The sequence below is a fragment of the Chionomys nivalis genome, chromosome 18, assembly GCF_950005125.1.
Source record: "Chionomys nivalis chromosome 18, mChiNiv1.1, whole genome shotgun sequence".
NCBI classification, from domain to species: Eukaryota; Metazoa; Chordata; class Mammalia; order Rodentia; family Cricetidae; genus Chionomys; species Chionomys nivalis.
Window position 1 is genome coordinate 10,267,937 of NC_080103.1, and position 26,246 is coordinate 10,294,182.

Below are 26,246 nucleotides of genomic sequence, written 5' to 3' on the forward strand. Positions count from 1 at the left end.
ACTAGAATAGTCAGGTTTAAAGCAGAATTGCAATGGGACCTTTTCACACAGACTCGGAAGAAATGTCATAAGGACATTGGATTAAGTGGTTGGGCTGTGGGGCTTTTCCTTCTCTATACACTTTCTGAACTAAACAACAACAAAACCCAAAAAAACCTTTCAGAGTATATGTACATTACTTCCATAAGAAAGGCAAAATTACATTTAAAAATAAAAAATGATATGCAATGAAAGAACATGTAAGTACTTTCATGACCTAGCTACCTAAACCCAAGTCTCAGCACAGACCCTCTCAGGCCCACCGCCAAATCCAGCCGTCCTGCCTTACTTCTCGAGGAGTCTTTCTCCCCTTACCGCCAAGTTAGTTTTTCTAAAACAATATAAGTTTCCTGTAATTTTGCTAGTTAAAACTTCAATATTTCCATTTTCTTACATAAGAAAATAAAAATTCCTCAGCTCCACAGTCCAGCCCTCCACACTCGTGGTAGAGAATCCAACTGTTCACTTTGCTGCACACATTCCGGATTGCAGGCCCTGAGTCTGTGCACGCTGCCTAAAGCCCCTGGAGTGAGCTGTCAATAGAGCGTGCTCTCCCTTCATATACTCAGGCTTTATTTGAGGCCCTGCTTGTATGTTCTCTTTGTTATGAGACATTTGAAGAATCTATAGTTCTTTTCTCTCTCTCCAATGTCTTACTTCCTTGCTTCTGTTCTGCATTTCCTAATAGATAGGACTTGAGATAGAATCTTAGCTTGTCTTTGTAGTCTTCTCCCTAATACACACTGAACAAAGCCAACAAAACAGATACACCCAATGCCAGGTTCAGCCATTTCCAAGGTGCCTGTCTGGTTGGTTGTGAGCAGTCCAGCGTGGCTGGCGCCTGACAATCAGTTCCTCAGCTCACAGAAGCCGCCTTTTCAAGGAGAAGGTGCTGCAGCTGCCAGAGCATTCTGGTTTACTGCGGTTTGGTCACCAGTCTTCCCAAGACACAGGGACTTTGCACGTAGCCCCTGGGACAGGGAGAGAGCTGTAGGACCGAGACAGGCTTTACCTTTTGGTGTTGTGTATCGTTGTCCCTCCCAGAACGATCCTCACTCCAGGAGTGGTGCGGTTCAGGTTATAAACTGTCAGCGCCTCTTCATAGGTGGCCCCTCCAATAACAAACACGATGATGTCCTGAGGCCTGTGATGATGAAGACGGAGACAGAATATCACAGGCTAAGACATACAAAGGGGGCAAAGATTTGTTATTGTATACACAGTTTCAATTTCTAAGTCCTCTTCCCCCGTTTTTTTGGTGAAGGAAGCAGAATTAAAGCAGAATAAAGGGTTTAAAAAAAGTTTTAATTATCTCAAATTGGCAGGAAACAGAAGGAAATGCTGAATAGTGATTTGCTTTCTCCTTATGAGCGGATGTCTTATTTCTGTGCTGGGGATTTTAGAATAGCACAATGGTGTTTGCTGGAACCAAATGCAAAAATATTCTTTTATATTCAAGAGTCTACAGAGTGCTGTACTGCACATGCTCTCAATAAGCAGTATTCACGCCTGCACCACAGTCTCCTTCAAACACAGCCCTGTGTCGAGCACTGAGTCACAGTGCTGCTTACTGTGGCCCGTCAAGGACTTCGAGCACCCTGTAAGATTATAGTTATACTGGGGTGCCCTATGCTGTGATTACATAAAAGAACAGGACATAAGCTGGAGAGATGGCTCAGAGATTGAGAGCACTGGCTGCTCTTCCAGAGGTCCTGAGTTAGAGTCACAGCAACCACATGGTGGCTCACAACCATCTAGAGTGGGATCTGATGCCCCTCTGGAATAAAGGCATATGTGCAGATAGAACATTCATATACATAAAATAAATAAAATTAAAAATACTGGACACATAAATTAACAATGTAATCCACTTCTTCTGTATTCTTTGGCAATAACAAATATACAGTTGGACACTAGTTTCATCTGGATGGCACTAAGTTGTTTCAAAGCAACTTCGTCATAAAAGAAAACACTCTTCCTATCAGCTCTTTTGGCAGGCATAACAACATATTTTCAGTTATTTAAGTTTGTCTTTTCTTTTTTGTGTGCCATAGAAAGAAGAGAAAATTAACCAGGCAAGCAACTGTGTTACCGTACTTTATTTAAAAACTACATCAAGCAGAAGGATCATTTTGGAAGTTAGGGCCCCAGACCAAATAGTCAGGATACACATGCTTATGTGTAGACTATGGAAAAACACAGCGTACATTTCCTCTTTGGGTTTCATTGTGTCTTTCTAAAATACCTTGAAATAAGCAAACCAAGACAGAAGTTGTTCTTATAGGACTTCATGGAAACAGAAGCCGACAGTGTAGCTATTGCAAGAAGTTCAGATGGTCTCTAATTACAGAAACTCTCCGTTGGGCAGTATGCAAGTCTGAAGATGTGAAGAGGTGGTTATTTTGCAGTTAACTAGTTGGAGGACCAATTATGACACTTTTATGGGACTTGGGACATAAAATCTTGCCTTTAAGACACTAAATTTACTAAATTTCTTTATGATTTTATTTAATTATATGCACAGATGTTTGGGCTGCATAGATGTCTGTGCCCATGGAGGCAGAAGAGATCTCAGACCCTCTGGAACTGGACTTACAGACAGCTGTGAGCCATCATATGGGTGCTGGGAACTGAACCCAGGTCCTCTGGGGGAGCAGCCAGTGTTCTTAACTGCTGGGCCATCTCTCCTGGCACTAAATTCACCTACTAAAATAAACTTCATTTAAAACTCCAGCCAGAGGCTGGGGCTATCCCAGCATGTACAAGCTCTGGGTTCTATTCTTAACACCATAAACACACCGAAACCACCTGGCCAAGCAATGTGTCGACCCACAGTGCACTGCACACACTTGAAAAGGTCTTACGAGTTCTTATTTGTAAGGTACATCTTTGACGTTATATGTGGTAGTGCCTGTGGGGCATACTGAAACTTGGAGGGGCATAGGAATCTGGAGAATCTAGTCTATGCAGTGAGTTCCAGGCCAACCAGGTTCTATAGTGAGACAGTGTTTAAAACAAACCAGAGCCAAGGAGATTGGGTCACTGGGCCAAAGTGCCTGTCACCAAGCCAGATGGCCTAGGTTCAATCAATACCCAGAACCTATGTAGGAGAAGAAGAGAACAGTCTCCTGCAAGTTGTCCTCTGAACCCTGTACATGTGTGTGCGCAACACACACCCACAAATGTAACTTAAATGCCAATCAACCAAACAGTAACAGTTAAAGACATTCCAAACTGTTTTGAAGTCGATAAAGGCAAGTACACAGGAGAGCACAAACATGCTGGAGACACTCCTCACGCTGACTCTTTAGCTGTGCCATCCCTGACTCTAGTGCGTCCACTCCCTAGCATTCCTACAGAGGTGACCACTGGTGCTCATCTGTGTGTGTCCCCACATGGCATTTTGAAGCACAAACACAAAGCATTCCGTATACACTCTTCTGTGCTTATATGTGTGTAGACAAATGCATTCCTGTACCCATGAAACATGTATGTGGCTGTCAGAGGACAACTTGCAGGAGCCACTTCTCTCCTTCCACTTCTGGGATCTGGGGACTTCAACTCAGGTCATCAGGTCTGGCAGCAGATTCCTTTGCCATCTTGTAGTCCCCACATTGTACAGGTGCCGTTTTTGTGGGGGACCCAGGTTCCCAGAACTTACACTGTGGCTCACAATCATTGCAACTCCAGTTTCAGAGGATCCAGCATCCTCTTCTGGCCTCACGTGGTCACCAGGCACACATGAAGTGCATACAGGCAAACACTCATACATATTAAAAACATCTAATCATTTTTAAAAATTTTAGAAATTGGGCATGAAGGTGCAAGCCTTTAATCCAGCACTTGGGAGGCAGAGGTGGGCGGATCTCTGTGAGTTCGAGATTAATCTGGTAAACATACCAAGTTCTATGCTAGCAAAAGCTTCACAGTTAAGAACCTGTCTCAAAAATGTATTATTATTTTTGTGCAAAAGCTCTCCAAATCATTTCACATTGCCATCACACCAACAATCCCATGTGTCAGGACCATGCATTCCAAAGCTGCTGGTCCCTTTAAATGTGCAGGTGACAAAGCAGAATCTCATGGTGACTTCTGATGTGATCTGGTCATTTCATCGTAAGCTAAATTTCAGGGAGTAGCTTCTGTTTCCGCAGTGGGACACGTTGCTAACTCCACATAACCATCCTTCAGTCTGTGTCTTCATCTGAAACAGCATTTGACAAGCTGCTTACCTGCTTTTTCTGGGAAAACGTCCAGGGTGTTATGTTCTCCTGTTTTTTCCCCTGCTCTATTAGTGGCTATTTTTTCCTCTTCCTGGGTGGCTCTGTTTCACCTCCCTAAGTTTTCAAAGAGGTACCCAGAGTCTAGCCGCTTGGCCACTTCATAGACTACACTCACTGCGGCAGTTTGAAAGAAAATGATGCCCAAAGGGCGTGACACTACTAGGAGGTATGGCCTTGTTGCAGGAAATGTGTCACTGTGGGGGCAAGTTTGAGGTCTCTTTTGCTCAGGCTTCCCACTTCAGAGTGACAGTCAGTTGACTTCCTGTTGCCTGTAGAACTCAGCTATTCCTCCACCACCACATCTGCCTGCACGCCGCCGTGCTCCTCACCGTGATGATAGTGAACTGAACCTCTAAAACTGTAAGTGAGCCTCCTCAATTAAAAGTTTTACTTTATAAGAGTTGCCATGGTAGCTTGGAGGTGGTGGCACATACGTTTAACCCTAGCACTCAGGAGGCTGAAACTTGAGGATCTTTTTGAGTTCAAGGTCAACCTGGTCTACAAAGCGAGTTCCAGGACAGCCAGGACTGTTACACAGAGAAACCTTGTCTCAAACAAAACAAAACAAAACAAAAAAAGAAGAGTTGCCATGGTCATGGTGTCTCTTCACAGCAATAAAAACTCCTCCCCTCATATTCTTCAAATATGGTGATTTAAATTAATGCAATTAAATTAAAATTTCATTTCTTCAGCAGCATTAGCCACATGCAGCAAGTGGCTCTGCCCACTATGGTTTGAGGGTGTCCCCCAAGGGTTAACACACTGAAATGTAATCCCCTTGTGAGACATTAGGAGGGCATACTCTGACTACAGCGGCTAGAGGCTGTGGACTAGCTAAGTTCAGAGTCCACAGGACTCTGAGGGATGAAAGGAGAGACAGAGCAGAGGGTGAGATATCATTGTCTCAGAAAATGAGATTTCCCGGGCAGTGCTCCTTGTGGTGAAGGACAACCCTGAGGCCCATCACGCAGTTGGGTTTGGATAAATAAACAGCGGTGGATTGCACAGATTATTAAGAAGGACAGCCTGCCTGTCTGCAGGGAGCACAGTGATTATCTCAGTGACTGGTGAGGGGAGTCAGATCGGAACGCTTGTGTTCTGAGCTCCTGATCTGGTAAATCAGAAAAGTCACCAAGCAGGCAAAGAAAGCGCCCTGGGGAATGGTGTTGGTACCTGTAGCTGCCCTCTATGTAGGTTATGCAAAATGTAAGGGCAGCGCCTAGCTGTGGGGTCAGAGAGATGGCTCAGCAGTTACGAGTGCTTTCTACACAATCATGAGGATCAGGGTTTGAATCTCAGCATACAATGTCTCATACAGGCATTGTGACCCCAGTTCTGAACCACGTAGAGACAGGAGGAGCACTGGGGCTTGCTGACTTCCAGCCAGGCCAAGAAAACGTGAGCCCTAGATTCAAGAGAAATCCTGTCTAAAAAGAACAGGCAGAGAGTGCTAGAAGAGGAACCTAACGTTCCCTGCTGGCCTCTACATGTGTGCACAGATGTACCTGAACACATGTGCAATACACTCAAGACACAAGAGCATACACACAAACCTTTAAAACAAAACCACTAAAAATCCTAGATAAAGAGATAAAGTCTTAGAATTTGGTCCAACTGTACACCTAACAAAGATGACTATGTCATATTTGACTATGATATAATTAATACAAGTTTTGAGCCTTCTGTTGTTGATTCAATGTGGCTAAGGAACATTTATGAAAAACTTTAAAAACAAATTTTTATAGATTTTATTTTATGGTGTATGTATAAATGTTTTGCCTGCAAGTATGTGTAACATGCACGGGCCTGGTCCTGTGGAACTCTGAAGGTTTCAGATCCCCTGGAACTTGAGTTATGAATGGCTGTGAGCCACCATCTGGGTCCTCTGTAAGAGCAACAAGTGTTCTTAATCCCAGAGTCATTTCTCAAGTTCCCAAAGACCCTTTTTTAAAGTTTATTTTATGTGTATGAGTGTTTGCCTGCGTGTTTATCTGTGCGCCATGTGCACACCTGGTACATATGGAGGTCAGGAGAGGGCATCAGATTCCCTGGAACTGGAGTTACAGACAGTTGTAAGGTGCCACGTAGGTGTGGGAATTGAACCTGGTCATCTGCAAAAACAAGTGTTCTTAACTGCTATCTCTTCAGCTCCTGAAAAACTTGTATAAAAGGCTAGAGAGATGGTTCAGTGGTTAAGAGCACTTATTCTTTTTGCAGCGGACTTGGGTTTGGTTCTCAGCATCTATATCAGGTGACTCACAACTGCCTATAACTCCATTTTCAAGGTACCTGAGACACTCTGGCCTTCACCAGCACCTGCATGTCCATGGTGACATAAGCCCACGCAGGCACATTCACATACACATAAAAATAAATAAATAAATCTTTAAAAAAAAGTCTCTGAAACTGGGTGTGATGGCACACACCTATAATCTCAGCACTTGGGAGTCTGAGGCAGGAGTATTGTTGAGAATTGGAAGCCAGCCAGAGCTACAGAGTGAGACTTTATCTCAAATAGAAAATTAAAACAAAACTGAATAGTCTCATAACATTTTTCTTTTTATTCCTTTTCCCAATGAATTTTAAAAGATGTTCCATGGTGGTACACACCTTTAAACTCAGCACTCGGGAAGCAGAGGCAGGCAAATCTCTGAGTTTGAGCCTAGCCTGGTCTACAGAGTGAGAATTTCAGCACAGCCAAGACTAAACAGAGAAACCCTGTCTCAGAAAAAACAAAGATGTTCCTATGAGACTAGTGGTAAAATATCTAGAAAACCTTTTATACATGACGAAATACACAAGTCAATGTGCACCCTCCTATGCTCTCTAATTCACCATAGCAACCCAAAGCATTAATTAGGCAGTCAGAAGTGTTAGAAAACAGCAGCCAGTTCATGCTACATCCAGCTACACAAGGACAAACTAAGAGCCCAATTTGTATCTTATTTTCTTAGAAAAATAAAACATCAAATACAGTATTTCTAGAAACTATTATTTCTACACATGAGCTAATCAGGAAAACCTTTCCAAATGTAACGCTTAACCTACTTTGTGGACCATTACGCTTATGCCTAAAGTTTAAAATTTCGAATATACTTAAAGATAGTAAAGTTCTTTTGATATTTTTCTGCAGAGAAAATGGCTTTTATAGAAACAAAGCAGTGATTGCAAGAAGAGTCTATGAAATGTGTGTCTATCAGAGATAAGCACAACTGTGTGGAAAGGTTTAGCCAGATAGGGAGGATAAATAAGTCCATGTGCAGAATGAAGATCAACCCCCTTTCATGTCCTTGTTCTCAAACAGTAACCACCAATTACATAGCTAAGACTAAAAGAACGTAAGTGCTCTGGCTCTGCAAGTCTGCACTACTGCCACAGCCCTGCAACAATGGTAAGGCCGAGACGTTCCATCATGACACCTAAGCCAGGTGAGCATCTTCTCAGTGTGATGTGCTAGGGCCAAGAAAGTGGCCAGAGATGATACTGGGGCTAAGCAGGAGCAGAGCCAAAGTCCATAGCAAGTTAGTGACAACTAATAAAAATCTGAATTATCAACTAAATTTTTCAATGGTAAATTTTGGCATATTTAGTGCTATCTACATAGTTTAATGAATAGTTATTGAATTTACTCCTTGTAAAATACTGTAGGATAGTATGAAAACCTTAAAGACTAATTAAATCTTTTTTTTTTTTTTTTTTTTTGGTTTTTCGAGACAGGGTTTCTCTGTGGCTTTGGAGCCTTTCCTGGAACTAGCTCTGTAGACCAGGCTGGCCTCGAACTCACAGAGATCCGCCTGCCTCTGCCTCCCGAGTGCTGGGATTAAAGGCGTGCACCACCACCGCCCGGCAACTTAACTCTTACTTCAATATATGTACAATATCTACTATGTAATACAATAGTTAACGAGAAGGCTATGTATGATATAATGAACCACTGCCTCAACATACAGAGGTAATAATCAGCAGTTCTCATGTCTTCTTTCATAAACCATGCTATACACACACATTATATACATGTCATGTACATATATGTATAGTTAAGCATATGCTTACATATACATAGTCATAGCTTACATTTTTTTTCCACAAACGGGGGAATGACACAATCTTGGATTTTCCGTGAATACATCTTAGAGAGTTTTGCATATGCTCCATGAAGAATTAGCCCATTAAAGTAATTTAAATTAAGTTAATTAATTAAATTATATTAAGAATTAGGCTTTGGTGGAACAACAGGAAGCTAAGACAGGAAGATATTGAGTTGAAGGCCAGCCTAGGCTATGTAGTGATTTCCAGACCAGCCTAATAAGACCTTGTCTGGAAAGAAAGAAAGGAAGGAGGGGAGGGAGTAAGGAAGGGAGGTAGGGAGGGAGGAAGGAAGGAAGGTGAGAACTCACAGTGCTGAGCTGTAACTGAGCTCCAGTCCTCTGTGGTGAGTGTTTAGCTTGTCTCTAGACTGCTGTCATGTTCCAGTGAATACCGGGTTTACATGTCTTTGTGTACTTGTGAGTGCATATTTATTTACAGGATAAATTTTTCAGAATTGGAATTGTTAAGTAGAGTGTTTTTCAAGTGCTCTTCACCCTGCTTCTGCTAGGCAGAGCTTAGAGGTGACATAGAATAATATCTTCTATACCCTCAACCAGTTTGGACCATTTCTCTGCCTCGTCCTTCAAAGTTTCCAAGACTGTAGATAGCTGTAACATGCTGTGCTGCTTCTCCCGACCTCCTTTCCTGGCTGCCCTCACTCTCTAGAGACCTAGCTCTGCTCACCGTCCTCCCCAGCACTCTCTAGAGACCTAGCTCTGCTCACCGTCCTCCCCTGCACTCTCTAGAGACCTAGCTCTGCTCACCGTCCTCCTCTGTATTCTTCTTTTCAACACTTCCAGAGACTTTAACACCAGCACGGCCTACTCACCTAAATACCTAAATTATGCCTAGTTTTTCTTCTATTCCTATACCATCCATGTTACAGCCTAAACTTTATTATTACTAACATGTGGGCCACCCATGAAATTATGAATTTAAGATCTCCTTTCTCCAATAATCATCCCTCAATTTAAAACTTACCTATATTAATAGTTATATGCAATAACATTCTGTACTTACAATTTAACCACCAATGCTTATGTCACTATCCAATCCTTTCCTCCTATTTCCACTTTCTAGAATCCTGGTTGGACCCATTTGCCCTTCTCACATTTAACCTTGTATAAGTTAAAAAGTGTCACTGAAAACCAGACAACTAAGCTCACTTGGTATATTTTAAATTAATGTCCACTAATAGGCATTTGGCCTTGCATGGAAGTTCTACTTAAATTTTTGTAGTAAATTAGATTCAAATACATATTCCTATTTCACCTGTTATCCTATACGACTTCCTAATTTAGCATCTAAACTCACTGAAATTTGGCTTCCATATCTTGCTGACTTGGGGACCACCACCAACCTTCCCACTAAACTGAGAGGGCTTTACTTTTAGTACTAGTTCTCACGTCTCGGAAGACTGGGCACGGCCTACCACATGCTTGTCTTGAAGACTCCCTCATCTCTGCTTTGTCGTCGTCTTCTTCTTCTTGTGCTTCTTCATCTTGTGCTTCTTCTTCTTCTTCTTCTTCTTCTTCTTCTTCTTCTTCTTCTTCTTCTTCTTCTTCTTCTTCCTCCTCCTCCTCCTCCTCCTCCTCCTCCTCCTCCTTCTTTTGTTTTTGCTTTTTTTTTTTTTCAAGACAGGGTTTCTCTGTAGCTTTGGAGCTTGTCCTAGAACTAGCTCTTGTAGACCAGGCCTTGAACTCACAGAGATCCGCCTGTCTCTGCCTCCCAAGTGCTGGGATTAAAGGCGTGCGCCACCACCACCGGACCTCTGCTTTGTCTTCTTTTGTTTGGTTCTTGTGGAGTCTCCTACTGGCTCCTGGCCTGTGCTCAGCACTGTATTCTGAGCAATCTTCTTTTCTCTTTCTCCTTTAGAGCTCCTATCTGATCTACATGACCAATGTCTTATCAACTCCCAACTGAAGACAGATATTTTTTGAAGTGAGGTCTTGTTATGGAATCTAGGCAAGCCTTCAACTTTCTGTCTTAAGCTCTTTAGTGCTGGGATTACTTGTGTGGGCCACCATACCTAGGAATAGGTGACATTTCTATTTTATTATTAAATAGGCACCCCATAAAAATTCTTAATTTCGCCTCAAAACCTGAGCATCACCCCTGGCTTCTGTTACTCTTGCTCAATCAGCATACTTTCTTTCTTAAGTAGATCGCTCTTCCTTCCTTTGCCGCCAAGTGACTTTCACGTCTTCTGTGGACTTAAGAACCTCCCTCAGTAGTCTGCTTGCTTCTTCGCTTTTCACTCACCATCAGTCTCTCACAAAGTTATCATTTAAATACAATTTGGAGCTGGGAGTGACACAAACCTTTACTCCCAGCACGAGGGAAGCAGAAGCTGGCAGATATCGCTGTGAATTTGAGGCCAGTTTGGTCTACATAGCAAGTTACAAACCAGCCAGGACTACACCTATACAGTGAGACTGCTACAAAAAAAGTAGCTGTGCTTTGTCTCAGGGTTTTATCATGTCTTTCTATATTTACAAAACAAGAAGGAAGTAAAGAAAACCAAACTTTGCCAGTGGCTCCACACTCCATGTGACCCAGTCCCTCCCCATGCACACTACACTCCACCCTGCACTTCTTTCTGGTTTAATGGCAAGTTCTCCCTTCTCTGAGACCTTTACTTTGGCATTCCCTCTGTTTTGAGTTGTGTTTTCTAATCACTATGTGATTGACTTTTATTTTGTAATTAAAAATCCATTTTGAATGCCACCTCCTTGGCGAGGTTCTGTCTAGTCTAAATTTCCCAGGCCCACAGTTACTTTGCAGCTTATCATTCCGCTCTTTCTTTTGCAGCACTTTTGTTTACTCTAACAGGTACCTTAAGGGTAAGTACGGGTCTTCCTGCTACTTCTACAGCCCCGGTGTCTACAACAATCCTTAGCATACTGAAAGCACAATTCTTAACATACTGAAAGCATTCAATAAATATCTGCTGTACCACAGAATAAAGCAGCACAGTTAACTGTGCACACGTTCGATCACAGTGGTAAGTGGAACAGAGGCCAACAGCTAATAAGCACTGTGGGGGAGAGCATCATGTTGAGCTTTGTTTGGCAATGACTCAACACAGGAAGGTTTGCTGATGTACACTAATATACTCATCTGGTCCATGGCTTCCTTTCAGCAGTGAGTAGCTAATTTTTCATTCAGCAATTCTTTAGTTTTTTATAAGTTACACATTTTTTTACGTATGTGTCTGATGAGCATATGCTATGTGTGTGTGGATGCCCAAAGAGGCCAGAAGAGAGCATGGGCTCTCCTAGAGCTGGAGCTGAAAGTGGCTGAGTACTAAGAACTGGAATCCAGTTCTCTAGAAGAGCGGCTCCTACCTGCATTCAGCCATTCTCATATGAAATCTATAAGCACATTCATGGCTTATCAAATTAACTAAAAGCCTCAAGAACAAGGTTTTTCAAAAGCTTCTCAAATAGGTGAGAAATTGGGAGCAGTTTTAAATTTTGTTATTAGCAGACACCTGGATCTCATGCATGGTCCCTAGACACTGTTTAGTGACTGGATCGTACTCCCGGCTACATCTGGTATTAACCTTGTATTTAAAAAAAATCTGGACCACATAGTTTTCTTTTTAAGGAACTAAGGAAAAAAATACAGTGTATAAGAATCATTCATCTAAAATCTCAAACATTTTCCTCTTTCTGAATTTCATTATATCTTTGAAACACTAAACTGCCAATTCAAATAACAGATGAATTATATCAATAGTAAAATTCTTACATCAAATTACCCAGTGGAGACCAACTGTATATGCTGGGTTCCTTTATGTTATGTGGTCCAATATAAATATATATGACAATAATTCTTAACTAGCTAGAATTTGTATACATGTAAATTTTAAGTTGGCTTAAGTAAATTGGTCTGGACAAATTTTGTTTTTATTAAAATTAACTAAACACTGGATCAAAGTTCTAACTAAAGAAAGTTATCATTTTTTTCTTGGGACACATACGGCTTTGCTAATCAGGCCTCTCAGTTTGTGTGCTGGCCACATCTGGCAAAGTCCAATCCTCACCCAAACCAATAACAACCTGTTCTGGCTGGCAGTCAAGTAGCAAATCTATTTTGGGCATTAATGTTTGAAACGCCAAATGACAGATGTCGTAGAGCATAAGAGGAAACTGATACACTGCTAAAATACAGAACATAGGGAGGGGTCTGGAGGATCTAAAACACCTGTTTCTTCATTGCAAAGCAAGTCAATGATTCAGGCTTGGCAGGGGAGCTCATATGTAATTCTGACATGCAAACTCAAAGACTCCTCAGCCCGAAACAACACAAGGGGACAACACACAACGTCTCAGTGTGATCAGAAACATGATCTAGGCTCCCTGCTTTCTCGGTGTGTGTGTGTGTGTGTGTGTGTGTGTGTGAGAGAGAGAGAGAGAGAGAGAGAGAGAGAGAACACTCACACTATGGAGTGTGTCTCTAGGTCAGAGGACAAGTTTGAGACTCAGTTCTTTCCTTCATCATGTAGGTCCTGATGAATTCAGGTTGTCAGGCTTGGTCAAGCACCCTTACCTGTTGAGCCATCTTTACTGGCTCCTCTAGTTTTTTTTTTTTTTTTTTTCTTTTTTTTAATCTATTATTTATTGCTATGTGACAAAGGTTGGTACAGTAAGAAGATCACAAGTTTGCATGACAGAACTAAAGAAATCTTCAGAGTTCAGAGAAAATCTTTGCTAACTCCTTTTAGAAAATACATACATTTAATTCTTCATTTAGTAAATGATTAGCTTCAGTCTCAAAAACTGGTGAAAACCAAACTCTTACATAGGTTGTTACAACATCAAAAAGTTGCTTCTGTAATGTGTGTTCTGAACAGTGAACATAGAAATACTTTATTCACAGTAACTATGGACATTAAAGTTTTTTAAGTATTTTAATTTTTGAGTACTGGGAATAAATCCCCATGCATGGTAAACAAGCATACTACCACTGAGTTATGTTCTCGTTCTCTCTCTTCTCACTTGAAGCCACACTTTTCTCCCATGTTTAAAATTTGAAACAGAGTCTACATTATCTAAGCAGGGTGGTCTTGAGCTCACTGTGAAACCTCAGCAGGCCTTGAATTTGCAATACTACTGCCTCAGCTTCCATAGAAGCCTGCAATGTCAGACCAAGCTTGAACTTTGATAAGTCAAACTGACCTAAGCTCGGGACACCTTTTAAAAAGGCACACAGTTTATAGATTTATGGTCTGTGGGTCAAAGTCTGTGCACAGGTTAGATCTGAGTTCTCTGCTCAGGGCTTTACCCAGCTGAAACCAGCTGTCATCTTAAGCTTGAGTCCTCTCCCAAGTTCACGTGTTTTATAATTACAGGACTGCAGCACCCACTCATCCCTCCCTACATGGCAGTTCACCTCTTCAAGGCCAAGAGCTGGATGTCTTGGGCACGGCTAGTTTCTCTGGCTTTCTATGATTCCAGTTTTTATTTCTAGTCTTTGTCACCTTACCTGTCTCTGAGTGTGCTGGGGCCTAAATAAGGGTAGAGGTTTTCCTTAAGCTTTCCTTTGATGAGATGGTCCAGGGTCTCATGCAGGAAAGGCTGATGCTGTGTATACACATTTTCCACTCCCTAAAATATGGAAATGGTTCTTATGTTATTTTGGGGAAGCTAGCAATATAACATTTAATGATACATCAGAAAAGGGGATATATATTCAACAGAAACTTTAAGGGACAGAATCAAATATGAATTGGACAGGAATCAAACAGAATCAAATAGGATGTTTGTGTGTGTATGTGCAGGTGGGTAAAGGTGCATGCATGTGTGCATGGATGTCAGAGGTCAACACTGTTGTCTTCCTCAATGGTTCTCCAATTTTTTTTGAGACAGGGTCTCTTACTGAACCTGGAGCTCACAGGTTTGGCTAGACTGGCTGACCACAGTGCTCCAGGGACTCCTCTCCCTCTTCTCTGCACACACTTCGGCACTAGGGGGTACAAATGCACACTACTATATTTCCTTTTTCTGTGTTTGCTGGGGATCTAAACTCAGGTTTGAGCAGCAGTCCAAAATTTAAGAATATTTAAAAATTATTTTAATTAGAAAAAAATTTTCCAGTTTTACAAAAGTACTAATTTGTTGTTGTTGTTTTTCAAGACAGGGTTTCTCTATATAACAGCACTGATTACCCTGGAATTCACTCTGTAGACCAGGCTGGCCTTGAACTGCCCTGCCTCTGCCTCTGAGTTTAAAGGTGTGCACCACCACTGCCTGGCCAAAAGTACTACATTTAAAGCTAGTTATTTTCAATAAGGTTTCAGTTACTGTTAAGTTATTAAAAAATCTGGACTCTTTTGTCTGTCTGGATCTCATTCTTTTGTGAAAATGTTAAATAATAGGCAAAGCAAACACAAAGAAAGGGCTGTGTACAGGAGCCAATCGAGCCACGGGAGGTAGAAAGCAGGAAACCCAAGAGGAACTGCAGGCGACAACAAATTCTGAGCGCTGTGAAGAGCAGGTTGGCGAGGCAGCTCAGGTGGTGAGACGCCTGCTTCAGACCCTTCTACCAAGTAAAAGCGCTCGGCCTAGTGGAGCCCATGACAGCACTGTCAACCGGACAACTCTAAATAACCTGGTAGACAGGCCTCTGGGCATGCCTGTGGAAGCTGCCTTGACTGTGTTCATTTATGTGGGAAGACCATCTTAGTTGTGGGCAGGATTTCAGCTAGTAAGTGGAGAAAGTGAGCCGGCAATGCGCTGGTGGGCGTGACGTGACTGACTTCCTGGAGCTACTGCAGTTTTGACTTATCTGGCAATGACGGACTGCATCCAGGACCTGTGAACTAAACAAACCCTTTCTCCTTTAAGTTACTTTGTCAAAACATTTTCCTGCAGCACCAGGGAAAGAAACTAAGACACGCCCACTTGTTACCCCAGCACTGGGGGCTGGGGGGGGGCTCCCAGGAGCTCATTGGCCAGCCAGCCTAGTGGAGCCTGAAAGCCCCAGGCCTCAGTGTCAAAAAACAAGGTGGCTGGCTTCTAAGGAATGTTACCAAAGGCTGACTTTCCTCTTCACACACACACACACACACACACACACACACACACACACACACGATAGAGAGAGAGAGAGAGAGAGAGAGAGAGAGACAGAGAGACAGAGACAGAGAGAGAGACAGAGACAGAGAGAGAGAGAGAGACAGAGAGAGAGAGACAGAGAGGGATTAACAAATTTTAAATTACAAACGCAGTGACTGTTTACACAGTTATTTCCCACTCAGCTCCCTGACCCAGTGCAGGCCCAGTGCAGCCCAGAATGTTTCAAGAGCTCTCTTAGATTTCGCTGGGTGGACACAGCGCTACAATCAGGAAATACTGTCAACATCTCATCAGTTCATACTCGGCCTCGGGAAAGCACAGGAAAGGAAGCTCTACCTTCAGTCCTTTGAGAAACTGTTTGGTAATAGCCACAGCGTCTTTGGGGCTGAAGAGGTCACTTCCTCTAACCCGTTTGCCGCCGTATTCAACAACTGCTGACACGAGCTACACAAGAAAAAAAGGAAACAATCTTTATTGCTTAGGTATCAGGAAGCTCATTTTATTAAAAATAAATAACTTTAATAATTAAAATGAATTCAATAACAATGAAGACACGAGAGGACAGAGCCATATGCCTTGTAAATAACAGGATGATTTACCTACAACAGACTTGGGCTTCATATAAACTTGGTGACAGGTATTGTGCTATGTTGTGTCTGTCCTCCCAGCCAAGCAGCTGCTGTTAAGGAGCTCAGTTGTGCCTCTTGCAAAAGGGCTCTTTCAGTGGGGCATGTTGACTGTTTGTGCCCTCGCCTGAGTAACCGGCTGCTACTTACCACCTGCTGTATGCACTGTAGCCCCTCCCAGAGGGAGGCAGAGTTGCCTTAATAGAATATGGCATCTGGGAGGGGCTACAGTGCATGGGGGGTGGGGGGGAGGTGGGGGTTGGGGGTGGGGGTAGGGGTGGGGACAGGGACGGGAGAACTAGAGAAGAAGACACCATCTATACAGCTATGGGGAGCCCTCATCCTTGCTAGGTAGGTTTTCCAGGTATGGCCTTTTGGGGAGGAGCACCCACACCCCTGTACATTATCCCTCACCTATTCTCTGTAAGGAAGCCCAATAAACCAATTGGTTTCCTGGAGTAAACTTTGGTAGAACTGTCTTGGCTTGTTTTTGGACCCTTAGGAAGAGGAGTAGACATCACTTAAACCAAATCTCCCCCTGGGAAGGAATTTTAGCCATACAGCACATGGCAGTAATTCTAGCAACTGGGAGGCTGATAGGAGGCCGTAAGTGTAAGTTCCCCTGGGACACACAGTGAGGTCCTCGCTCAGTTAAAATAAAACACACACAGGCACACACTCAGGTCACCTTCCGATACTTCTCAGAAACGCCCTTGCTCCTGAGGTCCACTAGGAGTCCTGGAAGGCTGTTGCTGCTGTGGCGCTCATAATGCAGAGCGTAAAGCATCACCAGGCGAGCCGCGTCGAATTCTGTGACTTTAGGGTTCTGCAGGAGTCTCTTCACATTCTGAAGACAGACAGAACAGATTAACCCTTTCACTTGTGTGAACTCTTGTGTAATGCCCTGGATCTGAAGCTTCCTGGGCGGTAGAGACACATCTCAGCTGACATGCGTGCAGGCCATCCCGTTTTAACTATAGAACAGCAACTGCTTCTTACTCAATGGAAGAGCTAAATAGGAATAATTCCTACTGTAATAGCTTTAGGAAAAATGAATTCAGCAACTGTTGCTCTTGCCTTTCATGACAGCCTGACTCATCTCCTTGGTGAGGCAAGGAGCACAGACTTCGTCCACTGCAGCTGACAGAGTGCACGGCAGAAATGACCAGTCCGGTCAAAGGCGGCTTTCTTCCTGTGCTGCTTGTCACTGTATACGAATAGTCACAAGTTGGGAGACTCACACAGGGCTGAGCTTAACCTTTAACAACAAGCCTCAAGATAGTTAAGAGAAACGTGTGTCACAGCATGTAACCACTAAGTGGGGGCGCACGACCTAAGAGGCAGGAGCCGAAAGCAAAGGGACAGAATAGTCATGTTTGGACTTTTTCATCCTCACATTAAGGGCCTTCCTACATGACACACATTTATATCTATTATACAGTAAAAGCACATAACTTAATTTAAGCCAAAACTACATTTTAGGCCCCCAGAAGGCACCATGCCAGGCACTGCTGGGGAACACTGATGTGTTTGGGCCAATTTCTATCCTCATTGAGTTCATAAACTCACTGAGGGATGAAACACATACAAGCCACTCTGCCGCAAAGAATGTTGCTTCAAAGTGCATTAGCTTCGTGACACTGAAAAATGTGGACACGAATCAGTTAATGCAGAAGATATATTGGCCCATATGTCTACTTTTCATTGTGGACAGGCTTCCTTATTATAAAAGAGGACACAGTGCCAATATGTCAATAAAAGAAGAGACAGAAATCCTAGACAAGGGCTTTCTGACTTTAGGAGCTACCACACTTCCCACCAGGTTAAGGATCTGGGGAAAGGGCAAAGGCAAACAAGGATGCAAAGATATTTCATTGCAATCAAATAAAAACAAAACAAAATAAAATCCCAAATGACTGAGGAAGGCAGCCTGAGGTGGTATCTTCACTTTTGATAAAATTAATCTCTACAAAAAGCAAACAGTTTTAGGACTTTAGAGCCTAAAGAAAACATTAACCCCAAGAATAAGGCCACAGAGATGGGTTGGGTTTTTGCTCCATGTGCAAAGGCAGATGAGCTACTGTGGCGGTATTACTTTATTTAGTATTTTGGCTTTTTGTGACAGGGTCTCACTCTGTCATCCAGGTTGATCTGGCACTTGCTATACAGACTTGTGGGTTTCTCATGTGTATGCCTTCAAGTGCTGGGATTCCAGGTGAGCTACATCTGGCTAGGGCTGTTATTATTAGTGCTCCACTTACAAAGTTAGATAGTTTTCTATTATTTTTAAAGTTAGACTTTAAATGATCAGCTTATAGTCCTTCCCCTAACTTCTATCTAGCACATGGTTTTGTAGAATGCGAGCTTCTTGGGAGCAATGTGTAGTGCTATAAAAGCATTGCACCACCGTCAGCAAAACCCAACAGCTGGAAAATCACTGTAAGTGGGTAGGGGGTAGGGACAGAAGAAGAGGAAGTGCTCTGCTGCTGAGGAGTCAGGGAAGCCCTCATAAAAGAGACAGCAATAGGGCTGCAGTGAGCGTGAGGCTGGGCTCAGAGCCACGGTTAGTAGAGACATGAAAATCAGAGGAGGCGGGACAGAGTAGCAAGACCCCAAGAGGAACTGATTCTGGGGTCACAATAGTCGCCATAGCTTAGCATGCTTTTAAGACCTTACTACATTCTGAAGCAAGCTTGAGCCCCAAGAATATGCTCTCTTCACCACCTCTCAACAGCCATGTCCAAAATGCAAGAATTCTTCTAGACCCCGGCACAGAGACCAGAAGTACACAGGGGACGCGCTCAACTGGAGAGTTCTGAGAGGGACCCCTGCTGCTTCCCCGGGATAGTGTCTATCATAATCTTTAGGGGATCTAAAAGGGAGAAAAGTCATTTAAACACTACATTCATAAGAATTTCCTTATTCTCTTCTTTTGTGGTAACTTTCCCACAGAATACAGCCCACTGGGGATATCTGTTAAAACGTCCCAGCATTTCTTAACATAATGTAAAGACATTTTAGGGCAAAATTGATCAGATACGTACATATATGTAAGCCCTCCCCCGCTTCTCAACCAGCCTGGCAAATTTAAAGCAGTGTGAACTCTCACTGGGTTGCTGCTGTGGCTCCTCTTCAGTGTCTGAGCTCCCTCCCTTCCTGGCCAATCTACCAATTTCCGGCGGTGCCATCATTGTCCTTTAAGCAGATCTGAAGTGCCCATGTAACTACACATGGACACTAGTGTGGAAATAGACCATGTGCAGTGATGGCTTTGTGACCTCCTGTCCACGTCCTTTCTACTCACCTCTCCTGTGTCCTGAATCTTGTCACTATCTTCCTTAAGACTTCACACTGGCAGTAGACTTCCTGGCTGGACTCTGCTGTCCCTTTAGGAACTTGGCTCAGACCCTCCTTACGAAAAGAAATGTATAGGTTCAAGCTAAGTTCTTGCTTCTCTTTCAGCTATGCAGTCCTTGGAAAAGTGGGGTATTTTTGTTTGCTTGATCCCATGTTATCCTTGGACCTCTTTTTGAATTACTGCCCTTGAGACTAGCTGGCATGTCCACTTGACTAACAGGGCAAAAGTAACATGAGGATTTCAGGATTCTAACCAAAGAAGAGGAGAAGACAGGGTGTTTGTATATGGTGTATTTATCTGTTGGAAACAACTGATTTTTTTTTTTTTTTTGGTTTTTCGAGACAGGGTTTCTCTGTGGTTTTGGAGCCTGTCCTGGAACTAGCTCTTGTAGACCAGGCTGGTCTTGAACTCACAGAGATCCGCCTGCCTCTGCCTCCCAAGTGCTGGGATTAAAGGCGTGCGCCACCACCGCCCGGCGAAACAACTGATTTTTATGATGGATGCTTGATTATTCTTTTCTAAGATTCTCGTAAGTCTTGCTACTATAAAGAGAAAAAAGGGCACTACCATATAACAATGGCTGGATGATGAACAAACCAGCAAATTACTGTCTACTTAAGAAGTCAGGATTAGGGAGGCAGAGGCAGGAAGATCTCTGTAAATTTAAGGTCAGCCTGGTCTACCTAATGAGACTCTGAAAAAACAAAAGTTAGGATTGTAGCAGTGAGATGGCTCAGTGAATAAAGATGTGTGCCTCCAGGTCTGAGGATCTGAGTGTGATCCCTTAGATGTGTGCCTCCAGGTCTGAGGGTCTGAGTCTGATCCGTTAGATTACCCCTCCACAAGGTAGAAGACAACCAACTCCCACAAATTGTTTTCTGATCGTGCCCCCACCCCCCCTCAGTAATTAAATAAGGATGAGCTGGTAAAAAACAGAATGAAAGAAAACAAAAACTGTTTGTGCTCTGGTCTTCCATAGGCATAATCCAGTGACTGGTAAAGCAAAGCAAACACACTGTCTTTGGTGGTCAAGTTTCAAAAAGGAGCTAACAGGCCCTTCAAAATCTCAAGTGAAACAGCTCTTTTCTGACGTCTAGAGAATCTTCTGTTGTTGAAGGTTGACTATCACCCTACTTCTCTGTTTTCTCTTATCAGGAGCAGCATTGCGGCACATTTTTTATGACATAAAAACATCTAAATTATTGTGCAAATTACAGATGAACTCAGTGGTTAATGGGAATCTTCCTCTTATCCAGTTCTAGTTCAGTCTTTAGGATCCTCCTCCCCCACTGTGCGAATAACAACTAAGCTGCAGGTGGGACAGCAAGGTGGGACAGCCAACCGCTCAGCAAGCTGCGGGAATCTAGCGACTCTCCTCCCTAGCAGTCCAGGGCCAAGTGCCGGTGGTCAGAGAGAGTCCTGGGAAATGGTGGGATGGACTCCCTTCTGTGGACACGCATGTGCTTCAGTGGTTGCACACCACATGCCATTTCTAGTGACATTCTTCTAGATCAAACTCCTGTTAGTTTTTTTTTTTTTTTTTTTTTTTTGGTTTTTCGAGACAGGGTTTCTCTGTGGTTTTGGAGCCTGTCCTGGAACTAGCTCTTGTAGACCAGGCTGGTCTCGAACTCACAGAGATCCGCCTGCCTCTGCCTCCTAAGTGCTGGGATTAAAGGCGTGCGCCACCACCGCCCGGCCTCCTGTTAGTTTTTATGTAAGTGGTTAGAAGTGGCAGAAATTTATAGATTAATTTTTCCATGGGATGTACGAGCATTTTTTTCTTTCCATCATACACTTTCTATTCAATAAAGCAAACCCCATTTCTATTCAAAAACCTCAATTCATTACTTCACGATGTTACTATCTAAGGTCAAGTCATCTGGGGTTGGGCCCCTGGCATCTACTCACTATCAAACAAATGTTCCCTTTATGGACTATTTAAATCATTTTGCAAAGAAATCGTCTGCGGTCGGGAGAGCCCAACTACTGCTGCCTGTCAACTGCTGCCGCCTGTCAACTCTATTTTTTTTTTTTTTTTTTTTTTTTTTTTGTGCTGAGACAGGGTTTTTCTGTATAACTGTCCTGGCTGTCCTGGAACTTGCTCTGTAGACCAGACTGGCCTTGAACTCACGGAGATCTACCTGCCCCTGCTTCCAAAGTGCTGGATTAAAGGCCTGGACTCCACAAGAAACCTTAAGAATATAAGTTCCAAACAGTGATAAGATCATACATAGAATCTTTCCTGTTTGTTTATTTTTGAGACAAGGTTCAGGCTGGCCTCAAACTCATAGCAATCCTTCTACTTCATACTCCTGAGTGCTAGGATTATACCATGAGCGATAGGCTAGAATTCATATTTTTTAAAGTATGTATTATCTTTTCCTTTTAAAAAGTACAAAACACCAGCCTGGTCTACAGAGCTAGTTCCAGGACAGGCTCCAAAAAAACCACAGAGAAACCCTGTCTCGAAAAACCAAAAAATAAATAAATAAATAAATAAAAAATAAAAAGTACAAAACGAAAACCTCATGCAAAGGATTGCAATAACTCTTTCTAGCTGATTTCCCTATGGTTGAGAAATGTGGATAAAAACACTAGGCATCGACTAGTGAGTAATTTTGGGTCTATCTTTATGAAGACTACTAAAGAAACGTGAGGAAATTTAAATTTAGTTAGGGATAAAGTTTTTTGTTTTTATTTTGAAAGGGGAAGAAAACTAAGTTCATTGAAATCCCCAGGAATACTTTTAATAGGTTAACAAAACAGCTATAAACTATATTGGTGAGGCTATTTAAAGTAAGTTGGCTAAGTTAAATATTTTATTTTACACCTCTGTAAAAGATACCATACAGTGACTTAGAGTGAGCACCCATATGTACCACTACCATTCAATTCTATTGTGTAAAACTGCTTGGGTTGCCGGGCGATGGTGGCGCACGCCTTTAATCCCAGCACTTGGGAGGCAGAGGCAGGCGGATCTCTGTGAGTTCGAGACCAGCCTGGTCTACAAGAGCTAGTTCCAGGACAGGCTCCAAAGCCACAGAGAAACCCTGTCTCGAAAAACCAAAAAAAAAAAAAAAAAAAAAAAAAAAAAAAACTGCTTGGGTTAAGGACACCAATGCCATAAAGCATCCTATGTATCACACTGAATCCTCGTTGTGACCTAGAAACCTGAAGTTGCTATTCCTAGCATAGGGGGGAAAAGTCATTTTCCCCAATATATTTGGTCAATATCCTATCACCAAAAGCTTGGTCAGTATGGCCCCAAAGCCTATGCTACGTCCAATATACCTGGCTGGTTTTATTTAATTCAGTACAGGAGGAGAAGGTAAGTTTTAGAACATGGGGCCCTATTACTGAGGAAATGTGATTGTTGGAAGTGGCTCAGAAATTACGACCTCTCAAAAGACTTATTCCTAAATTATCTTTTCCAATGGCATCAAATACAGATGAGTCATTTTGTCCCATCATAATGATTTCAGCATTTCTTGGGGACCTGGAGTTACCGCTTTATTTGAATCTATCACTGACTGCTTCCTCTCTCCTCCATGACTCCCGCTGGGCTTGCCCCTTATAATTCATTACTGTAAGTCTACAAGCCGCTTTTCACCTCTCAAGCATCCTGAGTAGACTCAGTTTTCTACAGCCCCGCTTTTGTCCACATCAGCTCTCTGCCTATCTCAGCAAGCAGACTCTTACACACTTCTAAAGTTGGTTCCTGCTTACTAACTCAATTTTCCTCCTATTTCTCTTCCGCACCTAATAGGCCAAACTGTTTATTACTTCCTGCATGCCAATGCAACTTTGCTTTGTTGTTATTCCTGACTGAAATCCTCCTCCCAATTCTAGTCATTCCTCACAGCCCATCTCAACACTTCTTCTCTAAGAAAAGTTTCCTAATAACCTGTCTATTTATGGTCAGAATCACAGTTTTGATTTAAGCAATATCCTGAAACATTATGTAATTTTTTCTTATGTTTCAGTTTTGTCTACTCAACCAGACTACATATTTCTTAAGGTTAGTGTCTGATTGTATAATTTTTCTTTTAAAATCCTCTGGTGACTCTCATCATTTTAAAATTGAAGCTCAGCTGGGCAGTGGTGGCGCACGCCTTTAATTCCAGCACTTGGGAAGCAGAGACAGGCGGATCTCTGTGAGTTCGAGGCCAGCCTGGTCTACAGAGTGAGTTCCAGGACAGTTTCCAAAACTATAGAAAAACCCTGTCTCGAACAAACAAACAAACAAACAAACAAACAAACAAACAAACCACACACACACAAATTGAAGCACAACCTCCTTTCAATACCACAAACTGATCCTTCTCTTCTGTCATTGTGTTTGTCTCTCTCTTGCGTGAGTGTAAGCGCGTGTGCACGTGTGTGTTCAAAGGGATTGAACCTAGGCCCTTGAGCACGCCAGGCAAGCCCTCTACCACTGAGCTGTAGCCCTTGCCCTCAAACTATCTTTCTAGTTTATCTAAAGACCATTCTTCAGCTTGTACTCTACAAGCTGCGAAGTACGGTGCCCATGTTTTCATAGCTCCATGCCTGTTTCTTCCCGCTCAGAGTGCTGCTCCTTTTTCCTCTGCATGGTGTGACCTCTCTGTCCAGGACTAGTTTCCACATCGTCCTCAGCAAGAACCTGAAAGATCACCACTGAGGAAAACAGGTGTTCCTCCTCTGTATCTACATGTGCTTTAGTGAAGGCCTTGGTTACATACTTACTACATGAGATTACAGTTCTTTATCACCTTTATGTGTATGTATTTACTGGTTAGTGGAGTATGTACACGTGTTCAGGTGTGTGTGTACACAGATGCACCTGCATGCAGAAGCCTGAGGCTGAGGCTGGGTGCCTTTCCTTGATTGTTTTCCACAGGTCTTTCACTGGACCCAAGGCCACCAACTGGTTAGACTGGCTGGTCATCAACCTCCCCCATCTGCCTATCTCTCTGTCTCCTAGAGCAGGGATTAGAGGCGTACACCACCACACTGGTGATCGGAACTCAGACCCTCATGCTTGAGCGTTAAGTGCTTTACTTTCTGAGCCATCTCTGTAGCTCACAATTCTTTAAAGTTGCTTTCTTTCTTCTTATAGTGTGAGGCACTGAGGAGAAGGATGGTGTCTTATTCCCCTTTATTCTTCTACATCCTCACTCATCATAGCGTTTATATGTAGCATCTTATCACGTTTGTGAAATGAAAAGCAATCTTTAGTAACTAATTCCTTTTCAGTGGTACTGCAAATTGAACAAAAGACTACATCTTCACCTTTTTTTAAAATTTGTTTTGAGGCAGGGTCTTACTAAGTTGCATGTTCAAGTCCTTAAACTTGTGATCCTCCTGCCTCAGCTCCCAAGTGCTGGGATTATAGCTGGTGGCTACCACACCTGGCTTATACCACCTTAAATGTGTTCATAACTCTGTGGTAAGCCAAGTTCCATGTTGGCGGTTGGCGAAGGGTTACTCGCCTTTGCAGTCTCTCTGCCCGGCACACCGCTCCCACGCAGTAGGTGCTCACCCAGTTAGACTGACCTGGAGAGCACTAGAGTGGTCATTCTGACAGGCCAGTTCTTGTTCAACCTCGGAAACCTCCAGCAGGTTCCGCTCGCTGACCAACCGAGAAAGTTCTCCGACCACTGTCACGTGCTTTGAGACAGTTCCAGACATCTTCTTGAACTGTGGATAATTCTCAACAAAGGCCTGTCATGGGAGAAGCATTAATGGGAGATGCTATTACATTCCAAACAAGAATAGGCATTCGTAAAGAAAAAATTATAAAAAGCTGGGGTTCCTTTCCTGCCCAGGGTAAGGTACCCATGATTCTCAAGCACATGGCATTTATTATTCTTAAGAAGAGAAAAGCGGGTACATATCCTTAGGGTCTTTATAGAGGCCAGACATAATGAAGAATGGAAAGAAACACATGATTATGATGGATGTGTCATCATGCTATTATTAAAGAGAAACTTGTAGAAAATGTCTCAGACTAAACAAAATGACTTGCTGGATGTGATGAGCAGTGCACTTGGAGGTGAGGCGTGAGTACTGCCACGAGCTCCGGGCAGGTCCACATGGCCAGTGTGGTCTAAGGAATAAGTGCACTTCACCAGCACTAACAAGAAGCTGGGTGTGATAGCCCACATCGGGAATTCCAACACTTGGGAGGTGAAGGCAGGACCTCCCAAGCTTGAGGCTAGCCTGAGCTACGTAGCGATGACTAGACAGTCTCAAATACCACAATCCATCCTACAAAACTCACAACCAAACAAGAATCAAAGTAGAAATTAGACCTGGAATATTCCAAAAATGTTGCCGACACAAATAGTTCTGAAGACTCACATGTAAGTCATCTGTGTGAGTGACTTACCTTCATATCTGCTATGGATTCTAGCTTTTGCTGTTCTTTTGGTTTCTTCTTCTGGAAGTCTTCCATGAGATTCTTTATATTGCTACCGATCTCTGCAAAGTTCAGGTACATGTTCTGTGAAAAAGGAAGTCAGAAGAAAGTTCAAAACTAGCCGATTTTCAGACGTCATAAAAGAAATGAAAGAATTCTGAACGCAGACTTGAAGGCCAAGTTCCATTTCAGTCACCAAGGCTGGCTATCAGCAGGACGCTAGTGATGGCTACTATTATTATTCTCACAAAAAGCTACCAGAAGGAGGCAGTCAGTAACTATGTCAGCCAAGGCCAGCACCCACGTCTCGCCATCCTGAGATTCAGCCTAACTGTGAGAATCCGTCACCCTTTCCCACGAACCCTCATG

The 26,246-nt window shown here is 42.9% G+C and overlaps 1 protein-coding gene across 1 annotated transcript in view; it reads right to left on the reverse strand.

Moving 5' to 3' along the window:
• Vps45 (vacuolar protein sorting 45 homolog) overlaps positions 1 to 26,246 on the reverse strand; it is a 64,944-nt gene that overhangs the window by 21,797 nt on the left and 16,901 nt on the right. Inside the window, exons 9-14 of the mRNA XM_057794217.1 lie at positions 25,848 to 25,961; positions 25,013 to 25,180; positions 16,808 to 16,966; positions 15,830 to 15,937; positions 13,902 to 14,023; positions 1,052 to 1,183 (exon numbers count right to left, since the gene is read on the reverse strand). Coding sequence (XP_057650200.1) covers positions 1,052 to 1,183; positions 13,902 to 14,023; positions 15,830 to 15,937; positions 16,808 to 16,966; positions 25,013 to 25,180; positions 25,848 to 25,961 — 803 coding nt within the window. The remainder of the gene's footprint in view (positions 1 to 1,051; positions 1,184 to 13,901; positions 14,024 to 15,829; positions 15,938 to 16,807; positions 16,967 to 25,012; positions 25,181 to 25,847; positions 25,962 to 26,246) is intronic.